Genomic DNA, 18,456 nt, shown 5'->3' with positions numbered 1-18,456 from the left:
ATTCGTTTATTTACTCATCTACTCGTTTATTTATTGATCTACTCGATTTTTTATTGATCTACTCGACTGTTTATTCATTTTATTTTTATTTTTTTTACATATTTTTTATAATTGCTGCACGAGGCAGATAAAATTTTAATTCGTACTTATTTATAAAGCGTATTCGTTCAAAAAGAACATGTTTTAGTCATGTAGAAAAACATTATATTAAAAAAAAAGGTAAATATAGTTAACAAAATTAGCTTTAATAAGGTACACACTGCTACAGTTTCATAAGAAGAGACTAGTACGAATGTTATATTTAAAATGGTGTTTTACTTTTTTTCCTTTTTTTTTTTTTGTGTTAAAAATTAAAAATTTTCCTTTTTTCTAAAAAAAGTTAATAAATTTTTTACTCATTTTTATCATAATAATAAAAATTAATTTATGTAAAACATACATATATGTAATATTTCTTGAGCAATAATTATGTTGGCGTTCGTTTTACATAAATTATGTAAAAATAATGAAAATATTAAAATACGTTTTTATCTTTTTTAACATTTTATTTTTCTTTTAAAAAATGAAAAAATGAATGAAATGGAAAAAAATGAATTGAAGTAGAGAAAAATGAATTGAAGTAGAGAAAAATGAATTGAAAGAAAAAAAAAATGAATGGAAAATAAAAAAAAAAAAAGAATGGAAAAAAAAAAAAAAATGAATGGAAAATAAAAAAAAAAATGAATGGAAAATGAAAAGAAAAAATGAATGGAAATGGAAAAAAACGAATTTCCCTCAATTGGAATGAATTTGATTGATGTGTATTAACGCATTCATATTATTCCTGGGTGAAAAATGCGTCGAATTTGTATACACATTTCCCTTCATTACAAAAGTAAGACAAAGATTTTATAATTTATCTATGTGACAAAAATCAAAAGAAGTTTCATGCTTTTATAAATATATTTCACACGACAATGTTTCATATTTATGAAGAAGTATAATTAAAACAAAAGAAATAAAAAAAAAAAAAAACAACTTGATGTGTTATTTATGTATCTACAAATATCTATACATATGTCTATTTACACATACTAGTACATTAAAATGAAGACGTCAAATATGTATTAGGTATTCACATACACTAGGATTTAAAATGCATTGTTAAAGGTGTATGTAAAAAAGTTTTCCTTAATACAAAAAATTAAAAATGTTTCGGGTATAGTGATGGAAAAAAAAAAAAAGGTAAACATACATGCAAATTTAAACGTAAATGTATATGTATATGTAAATGTAAACGTAAACATATATGCAAATTTAAACGTAAATGTATATGTATATGTAAATGTAAACGTAAACATATATGCAAATTTAAACGTAAATGTATATGTATATGTAAATGTAAACGTAAACATATATGTAAATGCTAGTATACATAGGGATAGTGCAAGAAATGGAAAATGTACTGTACTTCCTCTTCTGTCGTTTATTTATGAAAGTAACAACATTTATTTATGCATGTTATTTATAATTTTTATATTAAAAGTTAAAAATGCAAAATACACAAAAAGTTTACTATCCTCTGGTAACTGTTCCTATTGTATGTTTTCCAAATAATAGATTAACGACATGTTTACAATTAAATTAGCTTCATTTGTCATTAATATTTTTTCTATTTTGTTAAGTACTGGTTAAAAAATTCAAAAGGTATGTTCAATATTTACTCACCCTTTCGCGGAACGTCATCAAATGCCCACCATTTTGTGGTATGTCATTAAGTATTCACCATTTTGTGTTGTATCAATTTTTTATTTTATTTTATATATATATATATGTGCATTTTTTTTTTTCCCGATTTAAAAATAGCTAGCTAAAAAATATTTCTTTAATTTTTTACCTGACCTTGTAAGGTAAAATGTACTAGTAATGTATTATTACATTTCCTTGTTGCGCATATCAGTATTTATAGTTATAAATTCACTTTTTCCTTATCCTTTTTCCTTTTCCTTTTTCTCTTCCTTTTTCCTCTTCCTTTTTCCTCTTCCTTTTTCTCTTCCTTTTTCCTCTTCCTTTTTCTCTTCCTTTTTCCTCTTCCTTTTTCCTCTTCTATTTACCTCTTTTCTTTCCTTTCTTTTTCTACTTGTGCAACTTTTTCCTTTTAATTTATTTCTGTTCCTTTTCCAAATGATCATATCATAAGAACCGTTCACAGTTAGTCTACTTCAAAATAGAAATCTGATTTCTTTTTTTTATCATCCGGTACATTGTTTTTATTTAATACAAATATCAAGATAATACATATTATGGGTGAGGTGGCAAAACATAGTTTTATGATTGTTAGTAAAATTGAAAAAATTGTACCTATCATTCTGTTAAAAATTTTAACTTATCGAAGAACTGAAATAATGTAACACCATGAACTTAAAGCTTATCGCACACACACAAATGCATTTATATAATAACTTATGATATAAAATTTAGAAATATCATACTTTGGGAGGAAAAAAAAAAAAAAAAAAAAGCTAATCAACGAAGTTATTGTACATCAACACGAATTTATACACATAAAAGTTGTGCATATATATATATATATATATATATATATATATATATATATATACATATACATATGTATATATAAGTATATATATACATGTAAGTGTATACTACGTATATAAAATTATATTATGTTTAATAAATGGTTCCTTCTAATGGTTTTCAAAAAAAAATTAAAAATTACTACTATTAAATTTGTGATGGTACTTTTTTTTTAATTACACTATTTTGCAAATTTTCTGATTACTTTTTGTGAAAAATTGTTCTGCATATTTTTTGTTCAATATGCATTTTTCTTTCTTTTTTTTCAAACAAATTGGAAGGTGTAAAAATGAACGTTTTAAAAATTACTGATATTTGAAAATAAAAAAAAAAAATGGGAAAATAGCTATGTATATTAATATATATGTACTTATTTTAACCACGTAACGCAGTAATTAAAATTGTTTGTGAAAATTTTGTAACAGTGAAATTACTAACAAAAAAAAAGAAAAAAAAAAAAAAATATTCAAATCATATATATAGAACATTCGTTCGAGGATTTGTAAAAAATTGCAACAATGTAAAAAAAAGAAAAAAAAAATTCCCTAATTTAAATTTTAGAATATCCTACTGTTTTCATATATATATATATATATAATTGTGCGCATTTATATGCATTATATGCATTAATTATTTATATGCATAAATATTTATATACACTAACAGATACAAGCGTATGCAAATAGATTTATAATATATATATACACACGTAGATATATACATACATGTACAAATACTTGAGTACATGTATAAACTTAATATAATTATTAAAAAAAACAAGGCTCAGAAACTTATAATGCATTTTTAACTGTCATTTTAAAAGTACCTATTTGGAAAGGATACAAAGAAAATTATCATTCATAGTATGAATATAAATATATATTGTACATGAATGCGTGGTTACTCCATTATTATTTTTTTTTTCTTTTTCAAATTCTTAAGCACTTTCCTTTTGGTTTGAAGAAAATATTAAACGTTCGATTTTTAAATTTAGTACATTAATATTGTTAACTTAGAGAAATGAACAAGGGGAAATATATTTTAATATTTATGCCAACTTCAAAAGAAATAATAATGCAGATCGGGAGCCGTAGAGAAATCTACTTACACAATATAACCATATATACACAATATAACAAAATGTACACATATATACACTAATGTATACACTTATATATACACATATATATATAACACGTAACACCCTGCTTTCAAGCTAGTTTTTTTTATTTTCATCATTATTCAAACCATACAAAATTAGAATAAAATACGAACAGTGATGCTTACACTCATGATCTGCGTAAAAATAGTCTTTTAAATAAAATGTTTGTTTGTATTTTACAAATACTTTACCAATTTAATTAAAAATAAAACAAAACAAGAAAAAAAATAAAATAAAAGCATATCATATGAATGCTATATATGTACGGGATCCTCCTAAATACATATCTATGATTTTTTATGAGGTAGTGAATAATAATCCTTAATATATATGTTTATTTCAAATGATAAATGAAACAATGTAGAAAAATTTTACATTATTTAATATTTCATTTTGGTTGAAATACTATTCTTCCTTATAGTAATATAATGTATACTTTTGAGAAGTAAAAAAAAAAAAAAAAAAATGTATCATTTAAAGAAGTACGACAAGGAGAAGCACTTTTATATGTAAAATTTAAGAAAAAAAATAGAAAAAAAAAAAGTCTTTTAAATGATTGTATTATTTTATTAAGTTGTACCTTTTTATATATGTGTGTTAATATATATAATTATTCACCAATTTTCTTTTTTAAAATAAAACCTTTTAAAATTCTATTATTCTTCATTTAAATAAACTCATTACGAAATTATTTGTAATTATTCCATATTTATTGACAATAGTATGATGAACAGTACACACTTAACATTTATTTGTTTTTTCCATTTTAATACAACTGGTGAAGAGGAAAAAAAATAAAATAAAATACTTTATTGGCTTCTACTTAAAACGAACTCGCTTAATAGTGAAACTCACGAATATAAAAAGCAAAACGAAAAGAAAAAAGAACAAAGGTGAATATATACACCTACAAATATGTATATACTTACATAAATATATATATAAGTATTTTATACCTTTAGTAAAAACAAATTGAACAAGCAACAAAACACTGATATAAAAAATTCCTCTTTAAGGTAATAATATTTTTATTCCTCCATTTAAAGTTCATAAAAAAGTTAAAATTTTTTTTTTTTTTTTTTGTGTGTGCATAATATTAATGATATGTCAAAAGACTAAAACCTAAAATTTACATTCTTATTTTAATATTGAATTAGATATAATTACTTTTTGTTAGTTTATGTTCTATCATTTGTTTATATGCTTTAATATTTATTTTATAGTATTTATTATGTAGTATTTATTAGTTAGTATTTATTATGTAGCATTTATTAGTTAGTACTTACTATTTAGTATTTATTAGTTAGTACTTACTATTTAGTATTTATTAGTTAGTACTTACTATTTAGTATTTATTAGTTAGTACTTACTATTTAGTATTTATTAGTTAGTACTTATTATTTAGTATTTATTATTTTCTAATTACTATTTATTAATTGTACTATATTTTTTTTTTTTTTTTTTGCCTTAACACAAAGCTCACATATTTTTATTAAAATGAACAAAATTCGTGAATCTCCTATTACCTTGGTAAAAAAAAAAAAAAAGAAAGAAAAAAGGAAAAAAATAAAATGACAAAATAGTACCTACTGTTCTTTTTTTATATTATTTCATATTTAATACTTTTTCCATATATATATTGTGTGTATGCATATAAATTCGTATAATTTTTTTCAATATTTATGAAATCATGGGTTTTCCAATACAAGTTACTAGTACAAAAACACAATTATTGCAAAAAAAAAAAAAAAAGAAAGAAAAAATACATACAAGTTTTAACGATAAATAAAATATAAATAATATACTTGTTTACGTAAACTCATATATATATTTATATATATATATATCTATATACATGTGTATTAGAGGTTAAAAATCGAACTTAAAAAAAATAATAATAATAATTGCTTGTTAGTAAAATATGGGATTTACAAAAATAATTAGCATGCACCAAAAAAAATATTGATAACAAAAAGGAAAGTTTGTTTTCCGTGGGTATATGTATATATATATATATACAAATTTATGTGCGCATAAGTACATGTGTATTTATATAAATATATATGTAATTATATAGAACTGCATGAATACAAATATTAATGTTATATAATTAATACTTGAAAAAGTTTATAAATTTTCCTTTTCCTTTTTTTTTTTTCATTGAAAAATATGTTATAAGGAAAATACTTATAGAAATATGTCTTTATAGGTTTAAAAATAATAGATGAAAAATTATGTTCCTAACATATACATAAATTTATATATACGTAACATATATATACACATATACATATTATATATAAGGGTTTGCAGTACGCACAAAGTTATATTTTTAAGCAGGAATACTAAAATCATCTAAATATACAATTTTATTACTAAATATTTCTTATTTTTTTAAAAAATAGCATTATGTATTTGAAATGTTTAAGTAAAAAAATATACATGTTTGTATTCTCATTTTTTTTTTTTTTTTTTTACTATTCTATATTCGGCTTAAATTTTTTATTTTTTTATTATAATAATATGAAAGTTTATTTTTATTTTATTTTATTTTTTTTTTTTTTTGTGTTCAATAATTAAAATATGTACATATATATATGCAGTAATATTTAAAATATATTTTTTCTCCATATTTAATATACCTTATATTTTGCTATTATTATATATATATACAAGTTATACATCCGTATGTATACTTGTATACGTACATATGTATGCAAGTATACGTAAATATATATATATATATACAAGTATTGGTAAAAAAAAAATATATATATATATATATAAAGTATTGGTAAAAAATATATATATATACAAGTATATGTACATATATATTTATGTACGTGTATTTTTTATATTATATATTCCTTTCCCATATATATTTATATTTACAGTTTGTTTGAACTATGACATAATATCTTAACCATATGAATATATATGTATATTATATTTATATATGCTTATTATATTTATATATATTTATTATATTTATATATATTTATTATATTTATTATATTTATATATATTTATTATATTTATATATGTTTATTATATTCATATATGTTTATTATATTCATATATGTTTATTATATTCATATATGTTTATTATATTCATATATGTTTATTATATTCATATATGTTTATTATATTCATATATGTTTATATATTCATATATGTTTATTATATTTATATATGTTTATTATATTTATATATGTTTATTATATTCTTATATGTTTATTATATTTATATATGTTTATTATATTTATATATGTTTATTATATTCATATATGAATGTATTGAATTTTTAATATATTTTTGTTTTTTTTTTAAATTAGATTATACTAACATATTAAATAGTAAATTCCCTTTTCAAAATATTTTTTGTTATATGAACATATAAAGTACTAAAATATGTTTTTATATATACATTTTATTATCATATATATTTCCATGTATACATAATGACAATTAAATAATTTATTAAAGAACTACATTATTGTATTTTTTATTTATTTATTTTTTATTTTATTGTAAAGTTTTAAGTAAATATATATTACCATATACACGTTTAACGTATATGTGTATGCATCATTATATATTTTTTTATATATGCATACATACGTACGTGAATATGTATGCGTATACATGTACGTACAGCATATATATATATATACGTAGCATTTTCGTGTGCTCTGTAAGACTACTTAAATGCTTTTCTTTTCACATATAATCAGTTCATTCGCATGTATCCATTTCATGTATAACTTCGTTTATTTTATTTCAGTTTTGTTCTTTTTTTTTTTTTTTTTTTATTTTTTATTTGTTTCCAAAAGAAAAAAAAAAGAATACTAACAAAATTTTTCTTAACAGTTCATTTAAAAAATGAATGAATTAAGAAAAACAGATATACTACAAGAAAATAGTAATAAAAATTTAATTTATTCAAATTATGGTAATGAATATAATTCTTTAAATGATAAAAATTATTTAACAAGTAATGGCAGTTTTAATATTATGCCCTTAACAAAATACGCAAACAATGATTTATATATTCTGCCATTTTCAAAGGAAGGCAAAAATGATATTTACAAGATGAATACTACTATGTATTCCAAAGTGGTGGAAGAAAAACAAAACTACACAAATAATAGTAGTAGTAATATCAGCATTAGTAATAACAATAGTAATAATGTCAACAGCAGTAATAATAATAGTAATAACATCAATAGCAGTAATAATAATATTCTGATGAATGGTGGTGGTAACAACAGTGCTAACAATAATGGAAGTAGTAATGAAAACAGCTATGGTAGCACGTACAGCACTAATAGGATGATCAATAATAGCTGTAGTAGTAATGAATACATGCTGAAATATTTAAATGCATATATAAACAAAAATATAAAAAACAAGTTGCATGATAACGTTAGGGGAAATTATGTTAAGGGTAATGGCGGAGTGAATAGAGGAATTACTGGCACCTTTAATGGAGGCCCTAATAGAAACAACGTAAAGGAAAATAATATAACAAACGAATGTGTTAATACTCTATATAAAGTAGTTCCAAGTGAAAATGAGAACAGTTTTGTTGATAATTTAAATTGCAATAATTTGAATCCATATGCAAATAAAATGATGTGCAATAATATTTTAATTAGTAATAATAATATAAACTCATATAATGGAACTCCGAACAATTTATATTCCTCATATAACGTACGAAGTAGTACTAGGATGGCTGAAGATATGAATAATTTTGGAATTATTAACAGTAAAGAGAATGTAAACAATTTAAATCAAGTAGGTAATGCAAGCTGTGTGAGCAGTATAAATAATATAACTGATGGCAGTAGAAGTACGCATTATGTGGATGAAGTGCAGAACACAAGATTACGTAAAGAGTATTTTAACAAAATTAAATGCCATATGCCTTACAAGCGTGATGGTAATAGTAACTCTAACATTAGCATCAGTAATAATAGCAATAGTAATAATAGTAATAATAGTAATAATAGCAATAGTAATAATAATATTAGCAATATTAATATTAGCAATAGTAATAATAGTAATAATAATAATATTAGCAATAATAATATTAGCAATAATAATATTAGCAATAATAATATTAGCAATAATAATATTAGCAATAATTATAATAATAGCAATAATAATAATGGCAATAATAATATTAGCTATAATAATATTAGCAATAATAATATTAGCAATAATAATATTAGCAATAATAATAATAGTAATAACAGTAGTCGTGGAAATGGGAAGGGAGATCAACATGCGGTTCTCGAGGATAGTGCAAATAAAATTATTAAGAATATTTATTTTAATGATTCTAATGCAGAAAAGTTTAGTAATGGTGAAAGGAAAACATTAAACAATTCTTCTACGAATGAGGGTGATGTTGTGCAGTTGAAACAGAACCTAAATGATAAACAGGGAGAGAATAACAACAATAGTAATGGTAACAGTGATAGTAACAGTAATAGCAACATCAACAACAATAGCAATAAAAGTAACAACTGTAGTGGTAATGGCGTTGCTTCGAAAGTCCTCTGTTCAGCGGATTTAGACGCGGCGTGCCCAACAGCAGGTAATGGTATTGATTCTGTTATAAATTTGAATGAAACCGTTTCATGCAATTATTATAAGAAAGATTATATCAGTAAAAAGTTTAATGGCACATCATCTCCAGTGAAAGCAGATGATGATGTGTTAAGAGCACAAGAAAAAGAAAACTACAAGAGTTTTTTGAATGGTATAAATAAAAGAGTGGAGCTTTTTTCAAAAGACAGAAATGTTGTTCATGTAGAAAATCTTTACAACCCTAGTGCTGTTCAGAAAAATGCATTGGTGAACAATTCAGAGGGTCTAAGGATAGGATCAAATGTAAGTAATAGCAAATGTAGTGGCATAGGTAGCAGCAAAGATGGTAGTAAAGATAACAGTAAAGATAGCCTTAAAATTTACAGCATCACTAATGGTATCAGTAATAATAAGGACAATAATAACAGCAACATTAATAGCAAAAACGTTGATTTGAACATCGATTTGAACAGCTGCGTACATCGAGACGGAAGTAATAATGAGGAGGTCCTGCACATGTACAATTATAATAATTACCTGAGGAACCTGAAACTAAGGGCGAAAGAAAAGCAAAGTGCTAAGAGTGTACATGTAAGTAGTGAACACATTTTTAACGAGTTAAATGAAAGCTATAATAAAAACGGTGTAGATGTAAAAAAAAAAAATATGCATTTTTTGCATGTACCAGTTGAACTAAATAATGATATGGACACATCTATGTGTTGTTCTTTAGAATCATCTGAGTGTTACTCTTTGTTTTGCCCCCTATCTGAAAATTTACAGCAAACTAATATGTACTCGATGAATACAAATAATGATTTTAATAATGGAGTGAACAGAGAATGCACACTAAATAGTCGTTTCTGTACTAACAATGATCATGATAGTGGTAGTAGTCTCTTCGATAGGGCAAATAATATAAGTTGTGTAGAATGCCTTACAAACATGGTGAGTAATAACAACACGAATGCTATGGAGGAGGATATAAGGGAGGAGCAAAATGTTGGTCATGATAAGTATCATATTGCTCACAAAAAGAAAAAACTAACAAGTAAAAGCTTAAATCAGAATAATTTGGAAAATGTTTCCCATGAAAGAGGGAGTAGCGTAAAATGCATTCGTAGGGGTAAAGGAAGAGGTAGGGGCAGCGGTAAAGGTAGCGGTGTAGCTATCGGTAAAACTAGCGGGATAACGAGCAGTAGCGATAGTAACAATAACAACATGAACAAGAATAGCAGTAGCAGTAGTGGTAGTAACAATACCTATGCAAATAACAATGACTCAATAAACAAGGACGATTTTTTCATAAATCAAATTAATACATATAGTGAGCATAACGATCTATACACCAGCGATAACGTCAACAGCTCGACGTTAAATGATGATTTTTTTTGGGGGCCGAATGGAAGAGAACAGAAAAGTGAAGAAGGCATTACTCGAGAAAACAATTTAGTTTTTTATGATAATCATTTGATTAACTCCAAAGGGGATACTAATAATACAGTCGATGAAAATGCGTGTGTTGGAAATATGAAAGTAAACACGATGATCGATCATAAGGATGACAATGTGGAAGATATCATTAGCAACTGCGTGAATAGCATTGTGGATAATCATAATGACAATGTGAATACTAATGCACATAGCGCAAGTAATATAATTTTTGATGTTAGCAATGGTAACAGACATGGAGTGCATGACCAGTCAGGAAAACATAACATAGACAATAACCTTTCGAGTAATATGAAATATGTAAAAAAATATATCAAACATGTGAACAGTGGTTGTAACAATAACTATGAGCAAGTATTAAACGTATGTGAAAGTAAATGTAGCAGCAGTGGTAGCAAAAAAATAGATGACTATGCGTTGAGTACAATGGACTACGATATTAGAAGTATGAATTACGACGATAATGTTAACCGCGGTAATTATCCTAATCGTGGAAGTATCAATAACCAATCCATTTGTGGTAAACATAACCTGAGTAATGACCCTTTTATGGAAGTGCATTGTGAAAAAAATGTAAATGAGTCCAACCAATTAGGTAACAACGATGTGGATAGCGTTTTGAACATTTTGAAAGTAAATAAAATTTTCCCATATGTGAATGAACAGGGTCATAATAATGTAGCATCAAGTGGTATTGCAGATGGGAGCTGCGGTTATGTAAACGATACTTCTGCTAATGCTTCTAATAATGTTAATGCTACTGATGATGATCATTTTGTAGAGGGGATAAACTCAAATGATAAATACGAAGCAGAGTATAAGCGGGGCGCGCACAGACTTGGAACGGACATAAACAGTTACGATTTTCGCATCAATGTAGAAGAAGGGGTTGGAAAATTTCCCACAAACGTTAATTCGGAAATTGGTATGGAAGAAGGAAATGCACAAGGAGGTAGTTTGTCATTTAATAAAAAAATAAATAATTGTTTAGATTCTAAGTTAACTGAGGGGGGGAGCAATTATATGAATAATCATTTTCAAAAAAATAATTTTGTGAACGTAAACGATTCCTTTTTTGACGATGCTAATGGCAGCAGTGCAAGGGTAGGAGCTCATGCTGCTGATAGTGAGGGTGCTATTGTAAGCACTAGTAATGATAGTAATTTAAGGGGGGAATACAGTACAGGCGAAATTTTTAACAACACGAATATTTCCTTTTGCTTCAATGGACAAACAGATTCAAAGAACTTGTTTGCATGTACCAGCGCGAATGATAATAATAACAGCAGTGGTAATACCAATATAAAAACTGTCAGTAGCAGTAACAATGTAATCAGTATGAACAATGATATAAAAAAGTGTAATGTAAGTAACAGAATGAATGAAGATAACTGCGTTAACATGAATTTGATATTTAAAAATAGTTGTTCTGTGAATGGACACCATTATATTCTTGGTCCTTTGGGTAACATGACTACACGTAGTAGTAGCAGTAGTACCAATGTTGTACATGCGAATAAAAAGAATGATAGTTTATATAATGAAAGAAATATAAATAAGGATGAAGTAGTAAATTACGGAGTAGTAGCATATAATAAAGATATACTCAAGAGTAATAATAAGACAAATATGAAAAACAATATTTGCACGAACTTTTTTGAGTATAATAATCAGGGGGGTGAGAAGGACAGTAGCAGAATTGTGTTGTCACATTGCAAATATAATGAACAAGAGGAAAAAGAAAATATACGTTCTTCAGTAAATAGCTGTCAAGGATATGATAATGGTAATAGTAGTAGTAGTAGTAATAATAATAATAATAGCAATAGTAATAGTAATAGCAATAGTAATAGTAATAGCAATAGCAATAGCAATAGCAATAGTAATAGCAATAGCAATAGCAATAGCAATAGTAATAGCAATAGCAATAGCAATAGCAATAGCAATAGCAATAGTAATAGCAATAGTAATAATAATGATGGAATGCAGGAAAAGGATAATTCTTTAACGTCTTATAGTAACTTCAATATGAATAACAGTCAGGATTACACTTTTAACAAGACTGTAGTAAATAATATGAAAAATTTAAGCACAATAGATATTTTAACAAGTGCAGGTAAGTTTAACAGTATGAAGAATACAGACATTATGGATCCGCTGAGTAGCAGAAGTGGTATAAGCAGTGTGGGTAGTGCAGAAAACAACATGGAAAGTAAAGGTCATATAAGTATTGTAACCACTGTGAATGACCTAAGTACGAATAACAAGTTGAGTGCCTGTGATCATGTGAGTAGCCAGAACAACATGAGCAGCACGAATAATAGGAATCGTTTTAGAATGGTGGAATACCCTAAAAGTATGAATAAAATGAATATAATGAAAGGTGCTAAGAATAGTGGTTATAATCTAAATAACATGAACAACATTGTAAGTAGTAGTATTCACAGTAATAATATGAGCTTACTAAATAGTAGTAATACGGATGGTGCCAACATTATGGATGGAAGCTTGCTCCAGAAAAGTCATATTCCCCCCATGCATTTAGGAAAAAACTGTAGTAATAATATGCCTCATGCAGTTGTATATAACAGGAGCAAGTTGCTTATTAACAAACAACACATACATGCGAATAAGTGTACTAGCGGAAAAATAAAAAATATGAACAGCAGTTTGGCGGATTATAGAGCAGTGGTTAGCGGGGCGAATAATGTGGCAAGTAATACTGTCAGTAACGTAGCTGGTAACATGACTGGCAACGTGGTGAGTAACATCCTTTTTGCGGAAGTTAATGAAAAGAAGAATTATGTTATGCACGCTGCTAACAATAAGGAGCAGATGTCCTGCAGGATAAACGGTGCTCCACCTGATGACAGAAATGTTGATCAAATGAATATATTTTTATTAAATAATAGAGAGAATTTTCCAAATGCGCACAATTCACACATCACGCAAAGGATGCAAAATGCACCAGGTAAATATAACATGGACAGTGCAGGTAAAAATATCAAGGTCCTCAACACAAATGTAGCAATTAACAAAAACCACATTGACATAAATGAAGATAAAAAGTTAAAGGTGAATAAGCTTAAAAACAGTTTGAACTACGATATAGAGGAAGGAAAGCATATTGACAATATTGGGAATATAAATTTATTAAAAATAAAAAGTGCTTTGCATGTTGTTCATAATAATATGTTGGATCTGACACATAACATAATGGACCCAACACATAACATAATAACGATGAACGAAAATTGTAGTAACAAAAGTGGAGATGATCATAGTGTTGTACATCATGCAAACATTATGGCAAACTACAAAATTAATAACAACATTATTACTATTAACGAAAGTTTGAGTAATTTTATACTGGACAAAAATTGTTTTTCAAATTTTTCTTGTAGTGAAAAGCAGGATGTACAAAACAGTACGAGTGGTTGTGTGCCAGCTATGACTATTGCGAGTGCACAAAGTGCTCAAGGTGCTCATAGTATAAATTTGAAAAAGAGTGAAAATGTACGTAACAGTGGAAAACATAATGTACATGTAGAAACTCGAAGGAATGAAATGAATGAAACGGTTAGCACGTGTTGTAAGGAATACTCGGACGATATGTCGAAAATTAGCGATAATGTTACTGCATCGAATATGAACGGTAACAGCATCCATAACAGTAACGGTAGTAATAATAGTGTTAGTAACAATAATGGAAGTAAGAACTCGAGGGAAGAGTTCATATGTAACCGCTCTAAAAATGATGTGCCCTACAACCACAGCGTTGTTGATAGTCAACAGGTAAAAGAGATGAATGCAAATAAGATTGCAGAGGCAAATGTTATGTATGACAATAATTGTAGTAACAGTAACAGTAATGGTAGCGTTAATAGAGAGAACCGTAGCAACATGCGCATAAACAACAAAACTGAGTTTAGCAAATATGTGAAGGATGAACATTACGAAATTAACAGAAGCACAAGTATGAATGAGAGTATTAGGCATGTCGAAAATTTCAGTAATTATACGTCTTCTAATAAGGGAAATCATAATAGAATTAACAACAATAACGTAAATAGCAGCAGTAGTAATGGTTATATACTTAGCAACTCAAAGGACATATGTTGTAATAGCATAGACATTTTGGTTAATGAGAGAAACATTGCGAGTATGAACAACCTTGGTGTGAAGGCTGTTTATAAAATTAGCAGTAATGGTAATAGTAATAGCAGGGGCAATAATTATTCTAATAATGCTAAAGTGAGCGATGTGAGTAGTAGAGGGGAAATAGTCCATTGTGCATCGGATGATAAAACTGGAGTAGTAGTAGGTACGCGACTTTGCAAGAATATGGTAGTAAGTAATATTGGAAGTGATATTATGAACTATGCAAATGAAGAGAGGTTGGAGAAGCATAAAGATAGACAAATACAACAAGCGGTAAGACAGTCAGCAGAACAATTACTCATGCAAGTGGGAGCGACAAAGGAAGGAAGAAAATGTTTAGAGGAAAAGGTGAATGAGAGTAGATTTTCTAACGATAACGACCCATTATTAAAAAGAGATAAAATAGAACAGGAACATGTTAGCTTTAGTAATAGTAGTAACAACTGCATGCATAGTAACAACTGCGTGCATAGTAACAACTCGTACTATCATAATAATAAAATTATACCGAAAAACTACTTTTCCTATAACAACTTAAGCAGTAGCAACAACGAATTGAATAGTTTAATGCTCATTAAGAATTCATTAAATTGTAATGCGATGAGTTATAATAGTGCAATTATGACAAATAATGATAAGAAGGTCGATACTATAGGAGGAGGAGGAGGAGGTAATAGTAGTGGTCTTTTACAAAACGCGCCCATTAATGGTGATAACTACAGTGGTAGTAACCACAGAAATAGCGGTAAGTGTAATAATGGAAACAATAACAGTGGAGGTGCAAATAATTCCAAAATTAACGAGTTCATCATGTACAATAAGAACCACGGATCAAATATATATGCATATAGTATAAACTCTAAAGCTGATAATAGTTTTATGAACAGCTTAGCAGCAAATAGCTTAGAGTGCACTAATTTCCCTCCAAAATACAATGAAGATTTATTAAGAAGCGATCAGAGGAACAGTATAAAAATGGCAGACAACGGTAATGGTAATTATCGAAGTCCTGTGAACCACAAAATTCTAACACATAATAATTCTCACATAAACAATAACAGCAGCAATAGCTGCGGAAGTAACAAGAGCGCAAATAATCATAATATATTTGTAACTAGTGGTGGTTGCAGTAGTAGTAACAATGCGAGTGGTAACCCCAACAATATTTGTTTCAAAAACGTAGAGAGTTATAATAACTACCTAATGAATAACCAGCATAACAATAGTGCCTCGGACAGATCTCTTCAGAGCAAAAAATATATGGTAAATAATGGCAGTACTAATAAAAATGTAAAATTTGAAAACGAGGTGAACTATAGAAATTCTTTGAATGGTTACCCTCCGTACTTGGGAACAGTCAATGATATGATGGTGATGATGATGGGCAAAGGAATAATTACTGGACAGAATAATAATATGCGCGTGAACGATCAAGCATCTTATATGTATAATGCACAACAAGATGAGAATTCTAAGTGCATATCGAATAGTAGTGATTTAGCAATTAAAAAAAAAGAGTATGAAAGCGTGTTCAGAATGTCAAAGAATCAATTACTTAGTTTAGAAAATGATATAAAATATTTGCAGTCCTTGACATGCTACAACATTAAGTCGATAGATTTATACTTTGAGACCTATGAAGACACGGACTTTTTCTTGTATGATGATTATGATAGGCAGGGTGGTCATGTTAAAGTTGGAAACAATTATGATGTTAGTTGTAATGGTAACGGTAGTGATGGTGGTAACAATAATAGTGAATACAAGATGAATGCACTGGGTGCACGCGTTGTGGCGATGAGCAATTCGTCTAAGGAGATGGGTCTCGTGAACCATAATATTGTCAATAATAATAGTAGTGTTAATAATAGTAGCATAAATTATAATAAAGTCAGTAATAACTACTTGAATAATATCACTAACAGCGGTGGTGGCGCATGCAAGGTGAGCAACGGCGGAAACTGCAAAATGAGTTGCAACATGAAGGGGAGTAGTAAAGATATGATGGGCGGAAATATTAGAAGAGAAAGGAGAAGAACTAAATTTTACACAAACAAGTTTAGCAGTAAGCTAAAATATACAGTAATTGAAGAAGGGTCGTTTGGTGTAGTATATAAAGGATGGTATAAAGGAATGCATGTAGCTGTAAAAGTTCCTGTGGACAAAATGGCTAGACAAGATCCCTATGGGTTAACAAAAAGATCAATAAATGAATGGAAAATATTATCAAAATGTGACCATCCCAATATTATTAAATTATGTGGTGGTATAATACACAGTTATTTTGATATATGGCTAGTTACGAAACTAGTTAATGGATTAGATTTACATACTATAAAAAATAATATAAATAAAGATGAAAAGGTACTTAGTATTGATATATCATTAAAAATGTGTAGACAGTTAGCTGATGTAATTAACTTTTTGCACACACCAATTAAAAATAAAAAAAATGTAATTATACATAGAGATATTAAACCAGAAAATCTAATTATTGACAGTGATTGGAATATACATTTATGTGATTTTGGTGATTCAGAAGAATGTGAAGATGGTATTGTAACCAATGTTTCAGGTGCCACATGGATATATGCACCTCCAGAATTATTAACATGTCATCCATTAAAACAAAGTAATGATTACAATTTTTTAGATCATACGAAACTTTCTTATAAATGGGACATATGGTCAATGGGTTGTGTGTTTCAAGAAATGATGAATTTACCATCTCCTTTTCAACATTATATTATTACTTTTGATGAATCTGATCAAATATATGAAAAGCTAGTTGATGTTTTTACCAAAAAACTACCTCCATGCATTCATTCAAAAATTGAAAATTCACCGTTCGCTGACATTATAAGGCTTTGCTTAAATTACGATCCAAATTTAAGGCCAACTGCGTCGGAGATAGTTAAGCTGCTGAACCAGCCGGACGAGTACTTGCTTCTGAAGAGGAAGTGAAGTGGATGCGAAAGTGGAAGCGGCAGATGCAGTAGTAGCAGTAACAATTGCAAAAGGAGTTTGGGGAAAAAATAAGCAGCGCCTTTCCGCCTTTGGTATATCCTATTGTTGTAATTGCAATTTAATTGTTATTTATATATTATTTTATTTATCAATTTATTTAGTTATCAATTTATTTAGTTATCAATTTATTTAGTTATCAATTTATTTAGTTATCAATTCATTTATATATCAGTTTATTTATATATCAGTTTATTTATATATCATTTATTTATATACCATTTATATATATATCATTTATTTATATACCATTTATTTATATATCATTTATTTATATATCATTTATTTATATACCATTTATATATATATCATTTATTTATATACAATTTATTTATATATCATTTATTTATATATCAGTTTATTTATATACCATTTATTTATATATCATTTATTTATATACCATTTATTTATATACCATTTATTTATATACCATTTATTTATATACCATTTATTTATATACCATTTATTTATATACCATTTAT

General features: G+C 26.9%; 2 protein-coding genes across 2 annotated transcripts; one reads left to right on the top strand and one right to left on the bottom strand.

The window, feature by feature from the left end:
- Positions 1-2,191: 2,191 nt before the first annotated feature.
- PmUG01_07037700 (conserved Plasmodium protein, unknown function) lies at positions 2,192-2,347 on the bottom strand (the record flags this gene model as incomplete). The annotated part of the gene is made up of 1 exon (XM_029004126.1): positions 2,192-2,347. One exon carries the CDS (start codon positions 2,345-2,347, stop codon positions 2,192-2,194), a length of 156 nt encoding a protein of 51 aa, XP_028860847.1.
- A 5,274-nt stretch (positions 2,348-7,621) lies between these two features.
- Positions 7,622-17,914, top strand: PmUG01_07037600 (protein kinase, putative; the record flags this gene model as incomplete). Its single annotated transcript, XM_029004125.1, has 1 exon — positions 7,622-17,914. One exon carries the CDS (start codon positions 7,622-7,624, stop codon positions 17,912-17,914), a length of 10,293 nt encoding a protein of 3,430 aa, XP_028860846.1.
- Positions 17,915-18,456: the final 542 nt, after the last annotated feature.

The sequence above is a fragment of the Plasmodium malariae genome (assembly GCF_900090045.1).
Source record: "Plasmodium malariae genome assembly, chromosome: 7".
Classification (NCBI taxonomy): Eukaryota; Apicomplexa; class Aconoidasida; order Haemosporida; family Plasmodiidae; genus Plasmodium; species Plasmodium malariae.
The sequence above is the reverse complement of the archived record's forward strand: the minus strand, read 5'-3'. Positions and strand labels throughout refer to the sequence as shown.